At 45.6% G+C, this 22,574-nt stretch overlaps 1 protein-coding gene across 2 annotated transcripts in view; it reads right to left on the bottom strand.

The window, feature by feature from the left end:
• NUP133 (nucleoporin 133) overlaps positions 1-22,574 on the bottom strand; it is a 41,553-nt gene that overhangs the window by 5,209 nt on the left and 13,770 nt on the right. For both annotated transcript variants that reach the window (XM_037144112.2, XM_053667321.1), the window contains exons 11-24: positions 21,631-21,788; positions 20,064-20,155; positions 17,262-17,425; positions 16,207-16,301; positions 12,825-13,049; positions 9,469-9,591; positions 8,741-8,840; positions 7,922-8,173; positions 7,347-7,480; positions 5,386-5,544; positions 4,652-4,787; positions 3,471-3,589; positions 1,900-1,980; positions 526-590 (exon numbers count right to left, since the gene is read on the bottom strand). In XM_037144112.2, the coding sequence (XP_037000007.2) occupies positions 526-590; positions 1,900-1,980; positions 3,471-3,589; positions 4,652-4,787; positions 5,386-5,544; positions 7,347-7,480; positions 7,922-8,173; positions 8,741-8,840; positions 9,469-9,591; positions 12,825-13,049; positions 16,207-16,301; positions 17,262-17,425; positions 20,064-20,155; positions 21,631-21,788 (1,903 nt within the window). The remainder of the gene's footprint in view (positions 1-525; positions 591-1,899; positions 1,981-3,470; positions 3,590-4,651; positions 4,788-5,385; positions 5,545-7,346; positions 7,481-7,921; positions 8,174-8,740; positions 8,841-9,468; positions 9,592-12,824; positions 13,050-16,206; positions 16,302-17,261; positions 17,426-20,063; positions 20,156-21,630; positions 21,789-22,574) is intronic.

Here is a 22,574-nt window from a genome sequence, read left to right as displayed (position 1 = left end):
AGGAGAAAGGAAAACTGGGTGTGGGGGAGGTTTTCAGCCCCTGAGGCGCACCCTTTTTACAATCCCTTTCCCGGAAACAATCCGCGCCCACGCCGGGTCACTCTCAGTCTTCCTGTGGCACCATCCAACACCCCCGGTCCCGGATACAGCGCCTCCGCAGGACGGAGGCGGATGTGCCACAGAGGCCTCTGAGGTCTGGAGGAGGGCTCGACCCTCCAGTTGTAATCTGCTATTAAAAAAAGCAGCCTCAAGTCTTGTTTGGTAGAAGTGACCACACTTCTGTGAAAATAAAAACACGTATTTTTCCATGCAACGGACAGTCAGAATTTCAAAATAAGAAATGAAGTCCTTAAGCAAATCCCTTAATAACTGACTGAAAAATTTAAGATCACAATACCACCACTAAATTTCTCATTATATATTAGTATATATTATTATGCAACTAGGTTACAAAACTGTGTGATGTATGACGTAACAGAGTTCTTTCCCAAAACCGTATCTTAGGTTCCTGCTGTGAGAACTTACTTATCTCTCTGAAGAGCTTTGCAAAGGATTTCCAGTTTCAGATCGTCTATATTGATATCTTCCTCCTTCACAGCAAAACGGAAAACATCATTAAGATCTTTTAAAACAAATACATGTTCCCATTTGAGTTATGTCAACTCCGAATTCTTCACAGTTACTGCCTTAATTCAAAATTAAAAAAAAAATTCCCTTTAAAATATTAACACTAGAAAGAAGAGTAAGATAATTAATAGTTTGTGGATTAGTTTCTGATTATTCTTTGATAATTGGATTTTATCAGAAACCTTGAGAGGGTTAAGATACTAAACAAGGGAATGTAAAAGCTAAAACAGTGACTTATTTTTTTTTAAAAAAACTTGTATTTTTCTTTTTTATAATTAAATTTATTGGGGGAGACACTGGTTAATAAGATTATCTAGGTTTCAATTCTGACATCATCTATATACCGCACTGTGAGCCCGCCACCCAAAGTCAATTCTTCTCCTTCCCTCTGGTGGCCGCACATTGTTGTCTGTGTCTGGGAGTTTGTTTGTTTGTCTTCTGTGTTCATATGTTGCTTTCCGTTTTACATCCCACATATGAGTGAAATCATATGGTTCTTGACTTTTTCTGTCTTATTTTGCTTAGCATCATAGTCTCAAGATCCATCCATGTTGTTCCAAATGGCTGCTTTTAAAATCAACCAAATGACTTTCGGTTGCAAGACCAACTACTTATCCTACAGAATTCTCATTAGAATCCTCTTTCCCAAAGGCTGAGGGACAGCTTCTCTTAGGGTGAACACTATGAAGAACAAACTGAAAGCAACACGAATTGAGGAACTGACAATGACTTAACAAATGAAAAAGAAAAAAACCCCTGGACTTTGGAAAGCAGCGTTTTTTATCTGTGCACAGAAAAAAGACAACTGGGAACGTGTGAGAATTATCAGGAAGTGAAACCTCCTGAAAGCTCCTGGCAGCTCTTCTGCATACAATCCAAGAGTCAGGGGTAGGGAAAGCGGAAAGTCTTTTTCAGTTTTTCATGACTGGCTAAAAGAGATATGTTTTTCTTATTTTATGTATTCGTGTTTTTTTTTTTTTTTGGGGGGGGTGTATTTTTTAGAAAGAGGAAGGGAGGAGAAAGGGAAGAAGAGAAACATCCATCTGTGAGAAACACATTGATGAGTTGCCTCTCACACGCCCCAAACTAGGGACCTGGCCAGCAACCCAGGCGTGTGCCCTGACTGGGAATTGAACCAGCGACCTTTTGGTTCACTGGCTGGAACTCAGTCTACTGAGCTACACCAGCCAGGGCTATTATGTATTCAGTTCTACAGAAAACCCCATATAAATCTGGTATCTGCCTGTGGGCATCTCAAAGGAATTTACTTACCTCATCAATATATTCCAGCAGGTCCAAAGCTTTCTTAAAATCATATTCATTAGCTCTTCTGTTTTCTTCACAGATATATAGCTACGGCAAGTTAAAGTAAGGGTGAGGGCCAGTTTAAGTAAAGACATAAGGAAAACTAGAGAAATTTAGGAAGAAAAGAAGTCATTGTCTATCAAATTATCAGTATTTTTATAGTAAGAACAGTGTTGATTTGCAAATTACACTCCATCTACCTCACAGGAATCTTTAAAATGTGCATATGTCCCATCAGTAATTAATTTGAATAACGCGGTATATATACACACCCACCCACAATACACACCCTTAAAATGCCGGTAAATTTGTACTATTAGGTTCAAGGCAGTATGTACATTTTAGCCTTCTATAAAGCATACTCCTAGCAATTCATTGCTGTCCTTGAACTTCTAAAGCAAAGCCTCTGAAACGTGGCCCTTTCAAACAGTTTTGAAAATCGAGATCTATGATACAGCATGCAGCTGGTCTGAGGTGTACTTCAAATATAAGAAAACCCACGGCACTGTTACCAGCAGTTGTCCCTGGCTGGTTAAATCACAGCGGGCTATATATTTGCTTCTGTATTTTGCAAATTTCCTATGATTTTATAATCAGGAAAATGCTTGCCTTATTAAAAGCATTACCGAATTTTCCTATCTTTTTATAACAAACTTCATTTAAAAATACTGTATGTAATCCTTTAACAGCAAATATTCAAATCATTTCATGAAAAAAGCTATTTACTTTTCATTTTCTTACAACACTTGAAAACCAGTACTTTATTTCCCTGTTTCTGAACATCCTTTTTCTCCCCAATGTTAACATCTCTGAACTTGGAATGTGGTATTAAAGTTAACTGTATATCAGGGTAAAATGGCACTACTTCCTCCTTCTTACTGACACATAAACCAAAGGTGAGTTACACAAACACAGCACCTTGGATTTCTGAATTAAACATGCTGTATCAGGAGAGGCTGTTGTGAGCTCTGTTATAAGAATTGTTACTAATAGTAACTAAAGTATACGTGTTTTGGAATTGTCTTCTTTTTAATACAACTAGAGCAAATTCAAGGCAATGCAATGCTTTGACATCGTTCTTGCATTTGAAATGCCTTCTTGAAAGAAGTAGAATTGAAGCTACAAACTCTCTTCTAGGCTGTGGTCCACAATCGAGCGATGCCCTTATGAATGAGTGGGTTATGTTCCAGAGGAAAAGGGAGAGGGTGGCGGTTATGGGCCACCAAAGCCCGGGCCCTGAAAGCGTCTAACAGAAAGGCCGGCAGCGGACCCCAGAGCACACACCAGTCCCACACTGAGAGAGCAGCACACAAGGAGCCCCTCCTGGCCAAGTGGACAAGCACCTCTAGGGGTAAGGTTCACGGGCGGCAGAGACTACTCGCTGCTTTCCGCTCACTGGCTCCCTGCTCCCCAGCAGCTTCTAGCAGCTTATTCCAAAGGGAGTTACCAGGAGCGGGAGAGGTGACTACTCTTAGAAACGACACTGCCCGGCCCAGGAAACCCCGAGGGTGCTTGTGAGTAAGAAATGGTGCACCTACGTGGATGAGCTGTGGCGCGGTCAGGACTGGCATCGCGCTCAGGCTGAGCTGCTTCTCCGCCAGTAGCTGCTCGGGCAGGGTCTCCTGGTGCAGCAGAAAGCGCTCCTGCTCGGCCATGTCTGGAATGCAGAAGGACAGCAAGGTGGGAGGGGGGCAGGTTTTATTTGTGCTCTTCATAAAGGTCTGAATGTAAAAAGGAATGTATCTAGAGATAATGTCATCACTATCCAATGATCTTAGAGTTTCAATTCTGCTTATTCTCCATTCCTGATTATGTTCACCCATATTCATGGTCTGCTCCAAGTCACTTGACTTATCGCAGAACCGGAGCGGGTCAAAGGGCAGAGGGGAGGACGCACGCCCTGCTGCCTAGAGCCACGGCAGAGCGCAGGCCCCACATCCCCGCCCCACTGTGTGGTACCTCAGTAAGGCCCTTCTTCCCAGCAGAGTCTGCAGTCTGACTTCAATCACTAAGAAAAGTGATCCATTTAAAAGACACCACGAGTATATTCCAGAAAAAATAGAACCTGGATGATCATGTGCCGAACCTCGTAAGCAGCAATGGTTCTCTCTCAAGGATGAGGTACTTTTTCTTGCCATAAACTACCCCGGCTGCAGCCCCGAAACCTGGCTTTGCCCGGGAGAACATGCTGGATTGCTGAGAGCTGCCTCACAGCCCGGAAAGCACAGCGGTCCCAGCGCGGTGGCCAAATCCACCCCCCCCCCCCCCCCGTATCTCCCATCTCCTTGGTTCTCAAAGGTAGTATATTCGACCCTTTTCTCAATCTACAATATACACAATAGTTTCACAATTACGACATCAAAAAGTTGTGACCTCAAAACCAAGCACTTCAGAAGGACCAATACCTACAACAAATCCTGGACTGAAGGTCAAGAGTTCTTTGCCGTTCTTCTCCTTAGAATGAGTCGCTAAGGGTGTAATCAGAGTACTGTGTGCAAATATTTAAATCCATCCTCTATGAATTATTTGAAGTACAAGTTACTTCTCTCTGAAGAGACAATCCCAGCGTGCACCTGAACCGCCATCTAAGGACAGGGAGTGGGAAGCGCCCCTCTTAAAGGAAAGAGGGGTCCCCTTTCGGATGGGCCCCGTGAGGTGACAAAGACTCCACGGGCGGCACGACCGATTTGTATGTCTCCTGGTTGAAGTTCTCTTTTACCTTCAATTTTTTCCTGAAGTGTATCTTCTGAAAAGTCTGAAGCTAATGCGGCCAGTTTACTCAGGCCCAGAAGGGTTTTCTTCTTTGCAAAGTAGCGGGTTTCCGAGTTCGCCAAGCCCAGTAGCGTCGTGTGGGCCTGCAACAGACAACTATGAACACTGGGGCAGGACCCGGCCCCTAATTCAAGTTGAAACACACAGTAAGTGCAGCTCAAACCTCCTCACCCCTCGGCTACATCAGTGCAGGAGCAAAGCCGATGAGGGCCGTATGTATACACAGAAAAGTAATTTCACAATAAAATATCAACCACCCACACTAACTACTGGGAAGAGACACGTACAAAGCACTTGCTCTGTAACAATTGTATATTCACCTCAACGTCCTGTCAAAAACTTTGAAATTGACTCAGGTACTGTTTTTACTCATAATTTGAGTATTTTTATTATAAGAAAATACTCATCACAAAAAAGGCTGAGTGTTAGTTACACGTTAATCAGACCTTTGTGCTTTATTTTACTGTCTTAACAGTTAAATCACAATGGACACCATTTTTAAATTGAGATATTAGAGGTAATGGCAACACTATCATAAATCAAAAATATTCTAATTATGTGAGTGGATAAGAGATACACACTTAAAATAATTTACAAGTTGTATTTTAATTACTAAAAGCTAAATTAAAACTAACTAGAAAAATAACCTAAATACGCTCCATATAACTGAATCTTTCTTACCTTTTCTAGTTCTTGGCTGTTAATTTCATGTAACCAGCTGAGATGCTCATGAGCTTGCAAAAAATCCGCCAACTGGCCGTGCTGGGCAATGGGCTGAGATAGCAATTTGCCTCTCTTCCCTTTCTCCAGATACCAACGGAAGAGAAAGTCTGAAAAATTCTGTAAATAACACAGCCAAGAACCCAATACTATTTAGTAATACAGTTTTAAAAAATACGTTTTTGATAATAAAATATTAAATTTCCTCCAAGGGTCTCAGACTACAAAAGGGAAATCTTGTTCCTATCACTAACTTCCTATATTGTAGGATCCTCAAAAATCACCTAATTGAATCACCTCATTCGACAAATGAAGACATTCAGATTCAGAAAGATCTTGTTCAAAATCATGCAGATTCTAGACACCTTCTGTGTCACATGTAGCTGTTTAAACTTCATTACAATTTAAAATTTCAGTAGGTCAGTCATGCTGGCCACATTCCAAGTGCTCGGTGGCCACATGTGGCTGGAAGGCTCCTTTTGGGCAGCACATGCAAGCAACATCTCCATCCCTACAGAGAGCCCGGGACAGAGCCGAGACTGTCCCTCTGGGACCGAGAGGTTTTCAGGGGTGGATTTTGTGTCTACCATATGCAAGTGTGGCACAATGAAGTGGCACAATGAACCAGATTCTAGAGCGGTCCCCACGGACCAGCCAGTTTCCCCTGCAGGGCGGTTGCTGGATGCTGGAGTGGCTGGAAAGAAGATGAAATGCCCTGTAGACTGACAGTGGCTAAGAGAGAGCCTCGTAGAGGGGGATTCTGCAACGAACACATCAGTCCCACAGGCTTTTGAAACTGAACTGAAATAATGTAACAAAAGCTGCAACCCGGCCCCAGCCTACCTCTGTCTGCGAAACTGAGTGGCCTCTCTGCTTATCTGCCTCCCAGTGGGAAAAAAGCATTGGTCTCCTTCCACCTTTATGGGTCTTTTATACACAATACCCAAAGTACAATAAAGGAATCATAGGACATAAGCAGAAAAATATGACTGCTAAGCAGGCAATAGAAGCAGCTTCAGGATGATCAGATTTGTGGTATAAGAGGACTTTACAATAATTACTAAGGAAAATAAACAATGGAAAACATCAACAGGAAACTAGGATCCATATTCTAAAACTAGGATTTTATTCTTTTTAAAGAATAAAAATGATGGGCACGAAACCATTTAGTTTAGTGCTACTATGAAATGCTAGTTAAGTCCTGTCTAACTATTAGGGGCTAATCAAATAAGACAAGTAATATCCATTCCATGAAATTCTAAAAGTATTTTAAAATGTTGTGGGGGGAAAATGTTGTTGTGGAATACCTGACGTTATAGATGAATGTGATGTATTAAATAAAGAGTTGATGAAACATGTTTGTTTATAGTAATATAGAATAAGAAGTCTAGCATGTAAACCAGATGTTTAAAACAGTTCTCTCTGGACGCTGGAATTTAAAAGTGATTTTTTTAAATCTTCTTTTTGTTTTTAGGGGTTTTCTGAATTTTACACAATTTCACTTTTGTAGTAAGGAAAAAAGACCCGTTTTTAAATAAAAATCAAGTGACTGAATAAACTGGCGCTAAAGAACAACTTAAACTCACCGGCAGTGTGAGAATGGGAACTCCGTTAAAAAAGCATGATTCCAAACCAGGAAAAACAGCAACCGTGGGGGCGTAAAGATCGGGGTTCTCAAAATGGGTCATCCTGTGCTCTCTTTTCTATTCACAGTTTTACAACTCTACCAATATTCATGTACCTAAGGAAATCTTTCAATAATATTCACATATAAAGAACTACCAATTTATAAAGAAACATAATATACAAATGAGTATCAAAGTTAACCACAAAAAAACTGTATCGTCTCCCCAAAACCCCACGGAAGGTCTGAAATGGTCCAGCCTTAACCAGGTGCTCCCGCCTCTGTCCCCGTTTGTTACCTGGTCTGCAAACTGGGTCATGTAGCGCTGGAGCCTGGCCTGGTTGTCCGTCAGCTCGCACATCTGTACTAAGATATCAAAGTCGCAGTACTTCTCTGCCAAGGAAGCAGCCCATGAGTACTGGCCTAGTGTGACTGTGGAAAAGAAGACCAGGTGGGAAAAAACGTTACCAGTAAAAACTTAAAATGGAATTTGAAAATACACTTGCAATTTTACCTTTATTTGGATTATAAACTAAAAATAACTAATGGAATAGAAACCTTTCCGGTTGCTGGCATTTGGTTTCAGAATCCATATAAAATCACCAAAGATGCTAATCCAGTCCCTGGCTTCACCCCTGCCTACCTCAGCTGCTGCTCCCCTCCCGTATGTTCTAGCACGACAAGGCAGCCCTCCTAATCCTAGTGAAAACGAGGTCAAATAAACACAGAAGCTGTGCACGTTTATTTGCTCTAAATTCTTGGCATAGCCCGATTAACGATATGACACTGAACACACAGCATTAACAATCTGACTCCTTCAGCTGTTCTGCAAATGCAAAGACCCGCAGGGAGAACTGAACACCGTGCACTCACGAAGAGGAGATAAGAGCTCCGATCTTCTCTGTGCGTATTCAACCTCCAGATTGCTGTATCTTTCTTGATCATTGGATCTGTCCAGGGACTTAAGTTGACAAGTGTAACCGTCCAGGAAGCAATCAATCAGTGAGACCAGCTGCTCCGTCAGGATGTTGCGGAGTTTGCTGTCTGCTTGGGGGTACACCATCTTCAGCACGACCTCGTGCTGGCGCGTGATTGCCGTTCGGATGCCAGCAGGACCGCTCGTTGCTATGAAACCACATGAAGTGATGCGGGAAGTAAGGGCTGTAACACGGCTAGGGGAACAACCAGCTGCCAAAACACTCCACCCCTTCCCCACCGCTGGAACAAAACCAAAGAGGGGCTCAGCTGACACCTCTCTGTCCTGCTGCAACCCCACCTTCTCCACGGACACTTCCTGAGCAAAGCCAGGTAAACGTGAGCCTGCCTTCCTTCTGAATTCCTTCCATGCTACTCCACCCGCTTTCTTGTATTAAGTCAACATAAAGTATAGTCCATACCTCCAGGGCTGAGGCCTGCTTTTGTGAATAACTAAATGCATTAAAACCTAGCAGATGTGTAATTACTTATTAGTCAATAAGTAAATCATGGAGACCTAGATATTATTCCAAGGGAATAAAGCGATTTTCACAGGAATTGCTCCTTTTGGTGATGGACTTAAAAGTTATTTTTCATTTCACATACAAACCTGCACTAGGGGAATAATACAGCTTCCAAAAATGATGGCTCATTAGAATATGTTTTTAATAACTGCTAATAAATCAGCATATCTGGGCTCACTGTCTACACCCTCACCTGTCCATGGAATATATTCAGGTTCTTTGACTAGTGGTTCTTCTCTTCTATACACCGAGTGTCTGTTCTGTCGATAATGACCAGCAGCTTGCAGCATGTCCTGGAAAGTAAGGAAATGTGTTTTCATAGGCAGAAAGCGCTGATCCCAATGCTTCTAAAGGAAATGTGAAGCACCAGTCTATTAACATGAAAAAATACTCAATATAGGTCTGGCTGGACGACTTTTTGGCTCTTTCTGCATTTGAAATTTGTTTAACTCCATAATCCAACTTCAATTTTGGAAAATGGTAGTAACTACAGCTAAAAAAAAACCAAAACAGAGAAACTCCATTATAAAGTATATTAGTTAAAATTAAATGGAACATTTTAATCAATAATATAAGTAGTGAGCTTTTGAGTAAAAATACACTTATTTAGACAAGTACGTTAATAGTAACACATTTACAGTGAAATATACGTGTGTGTGTGTGTGTGTGTATGTATCCTTCTCTGAACAAAAGGTTTATTCTACCAAACACAACTCGGGATTATAGAACCTTTTAACATGCACAAGGCAAATATTTAAAACAGCTGTTAACTGACCGACACAGTGACCTAACATTTCTAACTTCTCGGAATGAACAAAAGGCTAACGTCCTGTAAGTTATGCGTGATGGGGAGTGGGAACACAGAAACCACTTCCTCTTTGCTCTGGACCCGGGCCTGCGGAAAGCGCTGTGTTTCGGTACCTTGAGAATCGTGTTCACGTTGATCACCACTTCCGCCCACTCAACCGACTCCAAAGATGTGTCCTTCAGCACCTGCTCCTCGTGCTCCAGCAGACACTCGCAGATGGTGTCCACCTGCGACACCTGAGGGAGTGGGACAAGTCAACCACGTACAATGAAAATGACGGCGACGGGCAGCAGTGACAGCTGCCTGGAATCTGCTCAGTGGGCTTGCCTCGTACATACCCTCAGCTCGTACACCAGAGAGAAAGAAGTTAAAGGTGAAAATAAATGTAAAAACCAAGGGAGGTTCGAATATCCTAACTTTTAAGTTTGAGTGCCCAAATAATTAAGTCTTTCAATAAGCTAAGTCTGGACTGCTACTAGGTAGGTTTTTTCATTTAAATGTCAAATACGGCTGACCCTTCATATCTGCAGGTTTGGCATCTGTAGGATCCAAAATATTTGGGGGAAAAAAGGTTACACTGTCACTGATATGGACGATGTATCAGGCCTACCGTGGTCCCAGCTGTGCTGAGCATGTACGGACTCTGCATTTTCTTGTTATTCCCTAAACAATGCAGTGTAACTATGTACAGTATGTGGCACTAGGTAGTATAAATAATTCTATTATTACTGTAAATTACCTAGAGATGACTTAAAGCTTACAGGAGGGTGCACATAGGCTATAAGCAGATACCATGCCATTCAACATAAGGAACCTCAGCATCTCCGGACTTTGGAGTTGGTGGTGAGGTTTCCGGAAGCAATCCCCTAAGGCACCGACGGACAACGGTAACGGAAATGTTTATTACAGCTGCTAGTGCTCATTTAGTACCAGGTTACAAATGATGTTACAGTGTAAGACACCAAACTAAAGAGTTAAACTAATAAATTAAAATGACCCAAACTAATACACCTGCCGATTTCTTTCTTTGAAGAATTCCTCTTCTTTAGATATAACAGAAATATCTTTAGAATAGCACAGCTATACAGAAAACAACTAATTATATACGTAATTTCTACTTGCTCTCTTCTTTGTCACTGATTAGCACATGCAGGTAAGGTAATGGTGCACTGAAACCCGTTTCCAGTTTGAGCTCACAGTCCAGCTCTTCCCCCTTTATTTATTAAGTGGGTATTTACTTAGTATTTACAGAGCACCAAACTTCAAGAAAGAAACAGAAATCAGAGTTGTTGTCCTCAGAAGCTCACACACTGGTTGTGGCCCAAACAAAACCATTCTGTCTTGCACACCTGTCCCTCCTTTTGTATTTCTGATGCCAGTGCCAGGCGTCCTAAGAACCCCAGTAAGAAACCTTTGGCACATTTAGTTTGTACAATTAAATGTAAGAATTTCTTACAGTATTACTGTAAGAACAACAATGAAGCATGTATGAAATAACAGGTAGATAATAATGTGAAGGCAGATAAAATGCCCAAACACCTACTAACCACCCTTATTATCCTGTGAGTTACACAGTCAGGCGTTTCCAATGTTGCTCCTGTGCTGCACCAATGAGGCCTGTTGCTTTTAGAGCCAGGCTGGAGACAAGGTGGGGAGAGCACCCGCCAGCAGATGCTCTATGACTTCGCTTCCTGGCACGGCTGCCAGGACACCTCTCCCGCACAGAGCCCACCAATCAGACTGGTTTGGGTTAACCCGCTCTCGTCCTAAAGTGCTAATACCTGCTGGTAATGTAACTTGCCACTCCTAAGTGAATGGTCAAGAGAAAACTATTCCAGCATCCGTTTTCATCCTATTCGTGCACATCCTCTTTCCAGCTCCGTCCTTACTATGGCTCTGCCCCGGGGAGGAAGCCGTAGAACCTCTCCTCCCACAGGCAGCTGAGGACCGGTCACCACGGTGAGAGGTTAAGGTCCGTGGTGATTCCCTGTGAACAGCCCTTGGTGTTGCCGCTTCCCCAGGGAGCATTCTCGGGAGGCACCAGCCGTGTTTAGTCATGTTTAGTCGTGTCCCGGTGCAGTCCTAAGGCTCTGCTTGCGACTGGTGCATCCAAATGGTAATTTCCAAATGCAAAAAAAGGAACTGGGCTCCTGCTCTGGTCTTTAAAATAATTTGTCATTAATAATTTTTTCAAAGCAAAGCCTTGTTCTACCATGGAAAATTATGTATGAATAAGACAGTTTGAGTGGTTAAAGATTTTGGGTATAGTTCCTAGTTTAAAAACGAAAGTGCTTTGCCTTACATTCTCTAGAAAAACAACCCAAAGGTGTGAAGACGGGACACTTGTCAAACTAAACACACTCAGAATCAACAGAAAGCCTGAACATAGTTCAGCATGTTAAATTGTTTTCAAGTCATAGTACATCGAATATTAAGAAAAAAAGAGACTTCCTGGCCCAGTCTGTTAGATACTGCCTTAGAGCTGGGCTGTAGGAAGAAGAAAACAAAATTAGAGGCGACAGAGTTCAAAGTTCCCCAAAGGCAGAAGGCAATTCCACGTTTCACAAAACGGGAAGAAGCACTGGCACTGTGTCCAGAATCAGAGGATGGCACCAAGGGAGAAGGGGACAGTCCTCGTTCAGGACTGCGGGGCATCGTCTGGCAGGCCCAAAGGAGTCGCTCGGTGCCGGCTCAGAATGGGGTGGTCGTCTCAGTCCCGACAATCAGACTAATATCATCACCGCCTTTCGAGGGAGGGCGTCAAACCTCCCCACAATGCACCGGGCTGGCAGGCATCACCCGAGCACAAGAGCTGGTACCACAAGGTCCAGCTGCCGCTGGCCGGCCAGCACCTTAGTCTTTTCTCCCTCTGAAGTTCACAGGGTTTTCTTTCCTCTGAAAATAGACCTGATCTTAAAAGTGAGGTGTACAGCAGGATCCCAGCAGGTAACTGAGACGAGGTTAGTGAAGGGACTGTTTAAAGTGCCGAGGGCAGGATTAAGGGGACCAACAAGGGCCAGTGTGGCACACAGGGCTAGCTGGCAACAGGGGGAACCACTATGAAGCCTAGGCCTGAAGGGGCACCGAGAGGGAGCAGTTACTGGAAATGCGGGGACAGAGCCAGAGAGCAGCCTTGGTCTCCAAGAGGGCAGAGCAAAGTAGGGTGGAAGCAGGCAAGGAAGGAAGCTGGGGGAACGGCCACTCCGACCTGTGACAGTGCCTCACCTTCTGCAAACCGGACAGGAAGCCAGAGGCAAGGGTGGCGGCCTGCTGGGGAAAAGTGGACCGGGGGACAACGGAGCACCCAGCGCAGGCCAGGGAGGACGTCTTAGCGCCAACTCGGCGATACTTTTTGAGTGATAATGTACGAGATCTTTTGTCCTCAACCTTTCCCCGGCTCAGGCACAATCGCAGTGTAAACGACACAGCTTAGGGGCCACATCGAGGGAAGGCGGAGGACCCGTCTTACCTCTCTGAAAAAGATGTCTGCAGGCGTCAGGCTGGATGGGATGTCGCAGTCCCTTTTGTTCAGAGCAATCAGTATCGCAGTGTTCACGAGGTCAGGCAGCCGCGAGTGGTGGTTCTTGAGCACAACTGCAGCTGACAACTTCTCCGCGTGCTCACAGAGCAGCAGCCGCGTTGCCATGGGCACCCCTCTCACTGGGAGAGTGCGCAGACGTCCAAATAAGCCCACCTTGGGAAGACAGACAGACAGACAGACACGTGCTGGGAGAGCTTTTACAGGGACATGAAGTAATGCGGTCGTCACCTCTCCACCAGAGAAGCACGTGGGGTCGAGTCCCAGGCCAAGCTCGCCCCCCAAAGGACCCCCGGCTGCCTCTCCTTTCCTCTACTCCTAACACGCGCATGCCCGCCCACTGCCCAATTCAGCCAGGACCGCTAAGGCCTGTTAGAAACGCTCGCATCCCAGTTTTAAGGCCATGTCACTCCGGAGTTTGCCCTCTAATGCTGTCTCTGCCTATTTTATTCCTCAAATTACTGTTCACGGTTATCAAAATGGGAAACCACTCTTTCCTACCCGCACCCGCCACCTCCCCGAGATCTGAGACCTTGGAGGACTGTTCACTCAGCGGTCTCCACACCCAACCACTGAGTTCCGAACCCGAAAGCCAGTGTGGGGTGCAGCTGGGAGAGCATTTAGTCCTTGCATCTCCTGCCTCTGACTCGCTGGATGCTCATGTCTGGTACGTACTAGGTTCTAGAAGTTTTCCTACGCTTTCTACTGATAAAGCATTAACCTGAACTATGAAGAAGCCAAGAGACAGACATAAAATAGTAAAAACTCTTTCACAGTTTAAGTATGATCCACTTCAATAATAAGTGACCTGACTTTTTAAATATTCTGAGGCTTATTTTAAATACAGAAAAGTACAGAGGAAACAAATAATCCAAACCCCCGGAGAATCCCGACTGACACGAGCAGCCAGCGCGCGTGGTGAGAACGTGACGGTGCAGAGAGGGAAGAGCCTGCAGCCCCGGCCCAGTCCCCCGACGGTGCTGTGGTTACGTTTCCTCCGTAACTCGGTGTGCTTTTACGGTACTTGCACGTCAGGAGTTGCCTTCTTAAAACACAGAGGACTCATACGGATACGCAGTTGTGTTCCTCACATTGACAGCATCCTACTTTTTTACAAAACACTTACATGTTGCTCACTACTTTTCACGACAATGAATCCAGCTGTATGAATTCACTCAACGTGCCCAGTGGTCACTCTGGACCCAGAGTTCACGGTGGTTCCTGATTTGAATGTGCCCCCTGGCTCCCTGAGTCACCGCAGGTGTAGCTGTAAGTGAGGGCACCGCTGCCGCTGCATCTGCCCCCTCGTCCCCTGCCTGGCCAGTGAAGGAGGGACCCTCGGTCCCCTCACTCCAGCCACGTGGTGAAGACGTGGAGAACTCCCTGCCGGCTGCTGCAGAGTCCGTGCGAGGACGCGCAAGCTGCCCCCAACACCAGGGGGCTGCAGGCACGATACACAGCACTTTCCCACCCCTGTGGAGGGAAGCCACGGCCCTGCTGCTGCTGAGTTTGGCTTGATGAGAAGAGACTTTTATTTCCTGATTATTAATGAAAACTCCTCAGTGTCATAAGCTCTGAATATTCAAAGTGATGCGAAGGCACAGCCAAGGGATTTTGTGATCATTCCTCTGCAATGAACCTCACCACCACCAACCGTGTGGCGTCCTCGGGGTCTCGGAAGCCGGGGAGGCTGTGCCAGGGATGCCGCAAGGGCGCATGTGTGCGGCTCTCACCTCTGATCAATCGGCACCCTCAGCGCGGCGTGTCGGGGCCACGAACTGCTCCCCCGCCAGAACACACACCTTTCTGTGTGACCTGGCCACTCCTCCCATCAAGAGGAGCAATCAATTTCTCAATCCCTTTCATCTGGGCTGGCCTTATGACTTGCTTTGATCCGTGTCGCTTTGGTGGAAGTGACATCATACAACATTCAAGGTGAGACACTCAGCTCCAGCTTCTAAGGGGATAACCCGGGGCGCTGCCCCAAGACCACAGGAAGTGGTCCAGCCTGAAGGGGGAGAGGGGCCAAGGGAAGGGCCTCCACGTGGCCCTGGCTGCCAGCCAGCACCAGCTGCCAGTCAGGCGACCAGCTTGGGACCTTCCAGCTCAGCCCACCCTAAATGTAGCTCACGGACTGCTCCCAGGGGCAATCAGCAGCGGGACCGCCCAGCCCAAGAATTGTTTGAATCCACCTACATTCTGGGTGGTTTGTTAGGTACTGAGAGTTAATGTTAACTACCAATGGTTAATACTGACACATTTTACTAATTAAATAATTACATCAGGAGAAAAAACCTTTTCCCCACTGATTAATCTGAAGCCCACCTAAAACGCTAATGAAGAGGGGACTCAATGAATGAATGGAGGTCTCTGGCCGAGACAATGAGGAGCGGAAATGAGCCAAACTGTGCGTTACAACTGGAGAAGAGTGTGAGCCGGGAACAACGAGGACATTTCTGAGACCATGCAGAACTGCGCTGCCCAACAAGGCAGCCGCTGCCCACGGTGGCGATTTAAATTTTAGGTAATTAAAAATGAATTCTAAGCAGATTGGTGCCCCAGGTGCATCAGCCACATTTCAACGGCTCAGCAGCTGCGTGTGAACAGTGAGCTGCTGCTGCACTGACCACCACACACAGAACATTCTCGCCAGTGCGGAGAGTTCTGCTGCGTAGCACTGACTAGACTCTCTGTAATGCGAGGGCCGCACTGATTCTGGAGAAAATAAGCAAAAATGGGATTAAATTCATTCATTTGGACATACGTATAGGAGCCATTACTGATGACAAAAAATGGGTGATTTTGTGTAATGATTCTGTTCTAATTTTAGTTTAGGCTCAATATAAATGGGACTATCCGTTAAAAATACTTTAAATGAGAATTTGATTCTACTGGCACTTCAAAATTAAAAATCCATGGATAAAAATCCTATTTTTTTAAATCTTATTATTCTTAATTGTCTGTCTAATGATACAAAATAAACTCATGAAAACCTAAGTTTTATACATAAAAGGATATAGGAAATCTGCAGGAAAGGCAGGATGTCACAGGGTGTTACATAAAAATCTAAAACAACGGTTCTGCTGAAATACATTATTTTTCTGTTTTTTTACCTTATTTTCAATGCAGCTCTTGTACTTGAAGTAAGAGGCCTCCATGTACCCCTAGACTTAACTTACTTTTAAGTTGGAAAAGAAAGTCAACGGCCCGTCACGTCCCACCCAGCGAAAGCCTCTCCCCCCGCCCTGGACGGAGCTGATGGGCAGCAGGGTGTGTGTCCAGGAGCCCTGCTCACAGTGGTGGGGGCGCTTACTTGGTGAATGAAGTCCATGAGGAAAGAATGAGCTTTCATCTTGTCTTCCAGCTGGTGAAGGATAATCAGTGACGTGTTGCTAAAGCCTGGTGCTTCTGTTGAAACACAACAACCAAACATCAAACACGTACCATACAGAGTTTTTTGTATTTACTGTTGTTAAAATAAAAAGTTAAGAAAACTCTACACAAAATGCAAACACTAACCTTTATTAAATTCAAGATTTTTTAAAGAAGATTTATTTCTTTTTAAATATTGGGGAAGGGAGGGAGAGCAACATCGATGTAAGAGAGAAATATCAATCTGCTGCCTCTCACACTCCTCCAACTGGGAACCTGGCCTGCAACCCAGGCATGTGCCCTGATCAGGAATCGAACCAGTGATCTTTTGGTTTTCAGGCTGGCGTTCAATTCACTGAGCCACACCAACCATGGTAAAAACACCAACCTTTCAATGCAATTATTTATAATATTACTCAAAATTTAAAAAATTTTAGAGAAAATTCTGAGTTTGGTACAATTCATACCGCTTTTATTCAAAACGCAAAATGTTATTAATAGCTTAACCATTTACTTTATATCATTCTAAGCCTGACAGTTAACACAGGATGTGCCCACTGGACATGCTGGGATTTGCACACTGCAGCCCTTAGGGGAATGTACCGCTTCTATTAGCCAAATGCGGTGCTTATGCCAAAATTATCCTTTAACCTAGATGCTTCCTATGACACCAACTGTCTTTCAGAAATAAAACGCTGAGGCAGTTAAGTAGGGTTAAATGACAATTGTCTTCAGCTAAAACAAGCTGATTTGCCCCAAAGTTTCCCCAGTTTCTACTCTGACATGTAGGTTTGTTCAGAGCCCATCTCAAAAATCTATAAAAGTTATAACCTTTTTAAAAATATTGAATTAACATTAAGTTGCTTCAGAAACTAAAAAAACCAAACAAAAAACAACACAACAACAACAACAACAACAATAAGCATTTTTAACTAAAGAACCAGAACGTTCTTCTGAAAACAGATCACTCCACGCCCGACATCTGGCCGTTCGTACCCTCGGGGACAGACTCGGCCCACCGCGGGTCGGAGGCTGGGTAGTCGTCCACCAGGTCAGCGCTGATTTGGGCGATGGCTCCGTCCAGCTCGCAGTTGGAACCCAAATCCGTGTGGGAGGAAAACAGTTCGTCCACCATCATTTGTGCGTGACCCAGATCCTTTCTGAAGTGACGTTGGAAAACGAGAGTATGAAAGGAGGCAAAACATTTTCAGTACTCACCGTGAAAAAGTTAATCGTGAAATTCAAGTCCCGTATTTTATCCCAAAGTCAATCACTTTTGATAACATTACTTAAAATGGGTAACTCCTGTGCATTCATTAATTCAACAAACATAGACTGAATACTTAGAATATGCCAGGCGCTGGGGACAGAAGGACAGACACGGCAAGAAAAACCGGTCCAGAACTTCACAGAGCACAGTGCTGTGGGGAATCAGATGAGTAAATAAGAAGCTTCACCCACACTGCACCTGGGGAAGGACACAGGGGAACCCGGAACCACAGAGGGGCGGGGAGAAGCTCCTGGAGGACGGGGCGGCTGCCTGCCGAGGGGGAGGGCATGTGGGGAGGGGCACGCGGCGGCGCAGGGGCACGCACCAGGCCGGGGAGCAAGCACGCCCGCACCTCAGGGGACCAGGGGGAACGAGACTACGCAGGGAGAAGGGGAAGAACGCGTCCAAGGCAGACCTTGTTAAGGGCAGGGTGAGTCGGTATTAAGAATTAAGACTCTTTTCAATCAGAGATCAGGGGATGAGGTGAAAATGCATCCAGAGGAGAGGAAGCGTGGCTCATGTGAGGACAAACACAAATCCCAAAGGATGAAGCCCAAGATCATAGTATGTGAGGGATCAGACCGGAGGGAGGAAAACCCAGTGAGAAAGCCATGCGGACATCTAGGCAGTCGAAGGTGGCCTGCGCTCTCGGAAGCTGTGGGGAGAATGGGGACACGTAGGTCTGAGAGGGAAGACACTTGAGGTTGCTCCGGCAACTGGTCCGATCTGCTGTGAGAGGGTGACTTCATGTCCCCGCTCTGAACAAACGAGTGGATGGTGATACTTGTCACTGCAACCAGGGGTGGAAAAGGCAGAATAAGCGCTGGGGAAGACAAGTGCAGGGTTGGATGTGCTGAAACATGAACACTCTTCATCTGTTCACATCGGCCCGGATCATGGCAGGTCTGTGCTTCTCCAGCAAATGAAGCCCAAGAAGGAGAAGGGACTGTGCAGGGAGGAGAGAGAAGAATGGGGACAACAGCACACTGCCCACCGGACCACCTCTCAGGTAGGTCAGCTGTGGGCAGAACAAAGAGAAGGGCTGGGAGCCCTGAGGGGGACACAGAGACCAGCCTTTTTAGAACATGGCAAATTAAACATGAAGCATGGCCGATGAGGAACAGCGGTATAAGAAGGGCCAGCGACGTACAACGGAAGAGGACAACCTGAAGGAGAACAGTTGGAAGGGAAGCAGGAAATGGTGCCACTCAAAACAAAGACAAAGCACGTCTCCCTACTTCGCAGGGAGAGAGGAGAGGGTCCGGTGCAGCTGGGTGTGAGGTGGCGAGTGTAGGACTTGGTCTCTGCTGGCTTCTGTTTTCTCAAGCAGGAGGCTGTCACCTGCTAAGGATGGGAGGGGAGGCGGAGCAACAGCGAAGCGGAGCTCAGAGAAGGCCTTGAAGGGACTCTTGGCAGGACAGGAGACAACGCTGCCCGCGGTCACAGAAGGGCTGCTGACGAGTGTGAACAGTGGGGCGGGAGCTGGGAACCCAGCTGTGCCCCAGGTTATGGGAATGCAAAGTGGCCTCTTTTCATCAACAGGGCATGTTTCTCCAACTCTCATAAACAAGATTTATATTTATATTGAGGTAGTAAAACGAACAACAAAATAACACAAAATTAATTTCAAAGAAGCCATGATACAAAAATAGTAGTATTATCTTAGCACAAAACTAAACAGATAGCCCGAGTGCCACCTACCGAGTCTGGCCCCCAGAGCACCTGGCACTGTCTGAAGAGAACTTTGGTGGCCACGAGTTGGGGGCAGAGGGTGCACCAAGGAGCAAAAGGCCAGAGATGCTGCTGAACACCCTACAATTCACAGCCCCGCAACTAACTACCTGCCTCAAATGTGAACACTGACACAGCTGAGAAATCCTGCCTTAAGATACCACAATTCCATTTGTGAAGACTCTGTAGGGGAGTCCAACCTGCGGCCCACAGGCTGCAGCCCAGGACGGCTGTGAATGCGCCCGACACAGAACCATACATTTACCTAAAGCATTCTACTTTTGTGGTTGTGTGTCACATGTAAGATCTAACCAATTGTGATTACATGTCATATTTTTTTAAAGATTATATTTATTTATTTTTAGACAGAGGAGAAGGAGGGAGAAAGAGAGGGAGAGATACATTAGTGTGGTTGCTTCTCACATGCCCCCTACTGGGGACCTGGTCAGCAACCCAGGCACGTGCCCTGACTGGGAATTGAACCGTGACACTTGGGTTCACAGGCCAGCACTCCATCCACTGAGCCACACCAGTGAGGCCGCAATCACCGTTTTAACGGGCACTGCTTTTCATCCGGCAGGGAGGGTGAGTTACGTCATGTTTCTCCCCAGCCTTGCTGGGACCTTCCTGTGACTACCAAGTTCAGATAGCAGTATGATCGAGTGCTGGAGTTCAGAAAAACGTTTCCTCCTTAATGGCATCATTCCTCCCACTTGCTCCAGCCAGTCAACAAGTAAGTGTCACGGCGGTAAAAGGTGTCTGCAGACTGAAGCCTCAGAGCACCTGGCTCGTCATACCTGCAGAACTGCAGGAAAGCAGCTTTCAGAAACCGGGTTCTGTCTTCCTGGGCCACGGTCTCATTCTTCACAGACGTCTCAAACACCGTGTTCTGTAAAATACCAAACTAGGGCTTAGAGGCGCAAGTATCAGGATATTTTCTGATTCTTGGACTCGAAACTGGGCCCACCTGCGACAGCAACAGCCCGGCCCACCAGCCGGTTACCACAGTCCCTGCACCAATGGTTTACGTGTGTAACACACACGGGAACAAGATGACATGCACCAAAGGATCAGCCGACGTCCTCTGGAAAGGTGTCCGTCACTGAGTGACATTATCTGGGGATTTCATCACAACCAACTTTTTTTTTTCCTCTAATATAACACATCACAATGTCTATTACTAAGCAGAACGGCTGATTGCAAGCTTCGACAGGATTTAAGGGATTTTAAAGAATCGAATACCGTGAGACAGCCTCTGAGAACAGCAGTATCGCAAAATCCACATGACAACTAAAGATTTTTTAGAAATCACTAATTTTTGTTGAAATTGTACCAGATCACTTGAATTTTTACTTACAGTAAAAATTTCAGTGTCACAAAATCCACATGACAACTAAAGATTTTTTAGACATCACTAGTCCTTGTTGAAATTGTATCAGATTACTTGAATTTTCACTTAGTGTAAAAATTCAAGTGTATGTATTTCACATACTAGTCAAATGGTAATTACCCCAGACAGTATGATATATAATATCCTATAAAAGAATGATAATCATCCTACAAACCAGGAATTTCAAGGTTTCAAGATGACAGAAAAACAAAAATTTTCCCCCAGTCTCCCTTTCCAAAACCACCCAAAGTAACCAGGAGAAAAACAAAGACATCCACCCAAATGTCTGTGACTCAACCCCCGACACGGACGGACAGGACCCAGGAGGAAGGGCCGACGACAGAGCAGAGGACGCAGACCTCCGTCCGTGCGGCAGCGGCAGGTGCCGACGCGGATCTGGGGGGAGGGAAAGGACAGCACGTGCCGCGTTTCCACAGACTTGACTGCGGGGAAAACCCTGCCGACAGGCACCTCCAGAGCTGGGGGGTGGGGTGGGGGATGAGGAAGCCGGGGGTGCGCAAGCAAATACAAACTCAGTCTATCGCACACTCCAAGAGTCGCAGGGGGCTGTATAGTAAAGGGCACGTGATCAGTACATTACGTGGCTCCATGGACCGTGAAGAGTATTCACGTTGTCGTTACAATGGGAAAAATTATACTGGGGAGGCAAAGGCAGAGAAAGTCACCAGGTCGCCCCAACGTCTCATCTTCTCTAACAGAAAAGCAATACACTGTCTGCATTTGGTGAATCCAGAGCAGCAATGTAAGCAGATTTATTAGAAATACAGAAAACAATACCAGAAGAAACAGCTACAAGACTTAAATTTAGTTGCTCCTAGCGAAGAGGACAACGCAGATGAGAGAGATAAACGAATGAATGCTCCATCACGATTCTTTTAAAATGGTCTCACTTTTCAAAACATGTGTAGGAAATAGTCTGATGCAAACTTAAAAACCACCTGGACCCACATTACCTCAGTGCTTGGTCCCGCAATCGAAGATGCTAAAGAATCTTCAAGGTCCTCTGCTAAGACGGACACATTTTCCCTCGGGGTCACAGACACCAGTCCGCTCTTTTTAGAAAAAAGGATGGGAATACCGCCACAGGAACCAGCTCCTAAAATACGATCCCCTGAAAGGAAGAAAACAACGCGATCAATTACAAAGAACAAATGAATGCTTCCTGAAATCTACCTCCATAAGCAGAAAATCCTCTGGACACTTCTTTTCCTTTCGAATATGACGCCTACTTCCAACTCAGTTCTTTAATCCCAGATCAAATGTCAGGAACCTGCTGCTATTTGAAGTAGCGGATTCTGTGTCCTTCAGCTTTAGGACAGTGAACACCAAGTCTTGCTCTGGCCGGGTCGCTCAGCTGGTCGGAGCGTCATCCCTGTGCACCAAGGTTGCGGTCCAGCCTCCGCAGTGTCAGGGCACGTACAGAATCAACCAATGAATGCGCGAGTAAGTGTAACAGCACACTGATGTCTGCCCGTCTCCCCTCCCTCTCTGCCTAAAATCAATTGGGGGGGGGGTAGCCTTGCAAGGACAGCAGCAAGTATACTAAGGGGGAAATATATACATATATATTCAGTCTGCAAAATCCAAAATAATAGCTTTTGCAATCTGATGGGGCCCTCTTGCCCAACTCTTCCTCGACTTACTGAGTAAGCCAATGGTGGGGGGCGGGCAGAGTCTAAGCTTGCTCAGTGCCTTACTTATGCCGTCCCACCCACCCATGGCCAGGGCTCCTGTGCAGGGCCGAGGAAATCTGGGTTCCGTCCCTCTGCCCCTCCTCTGCAGACATATGTGCTGATTAAACCACACGCTGGGCTTTTTTTCACTCCTGGCTCTCCCCAGGGCTCCTCACTCCTCCCTCCCCCATGAGCCCAACACTGGAGATTCTTCTTACCCAGGG

This window comes from Artibeus jamaicensis, unplaced genomic scaffold (assembly GCF_021234435.1).
Source record: "Artibeus jamaicensis isolate MK-2021 breed Jamaican fruit bat unplaced genomic scaffold, CSHL_Jam_final contig_467, whole genome shotgun sequence".
Classification (NCBI taxonomy): Eukaryota; Metazoa; Chordata; class Mammalia; order Chiroptera; family Phyllostomidae; genus Artibeus; species Artibeus jamaicensis.
Note: the sequence above shows the minus strand (reverse complement) of the source record. Positions and strands in the feature narration are given on the sequence as shown.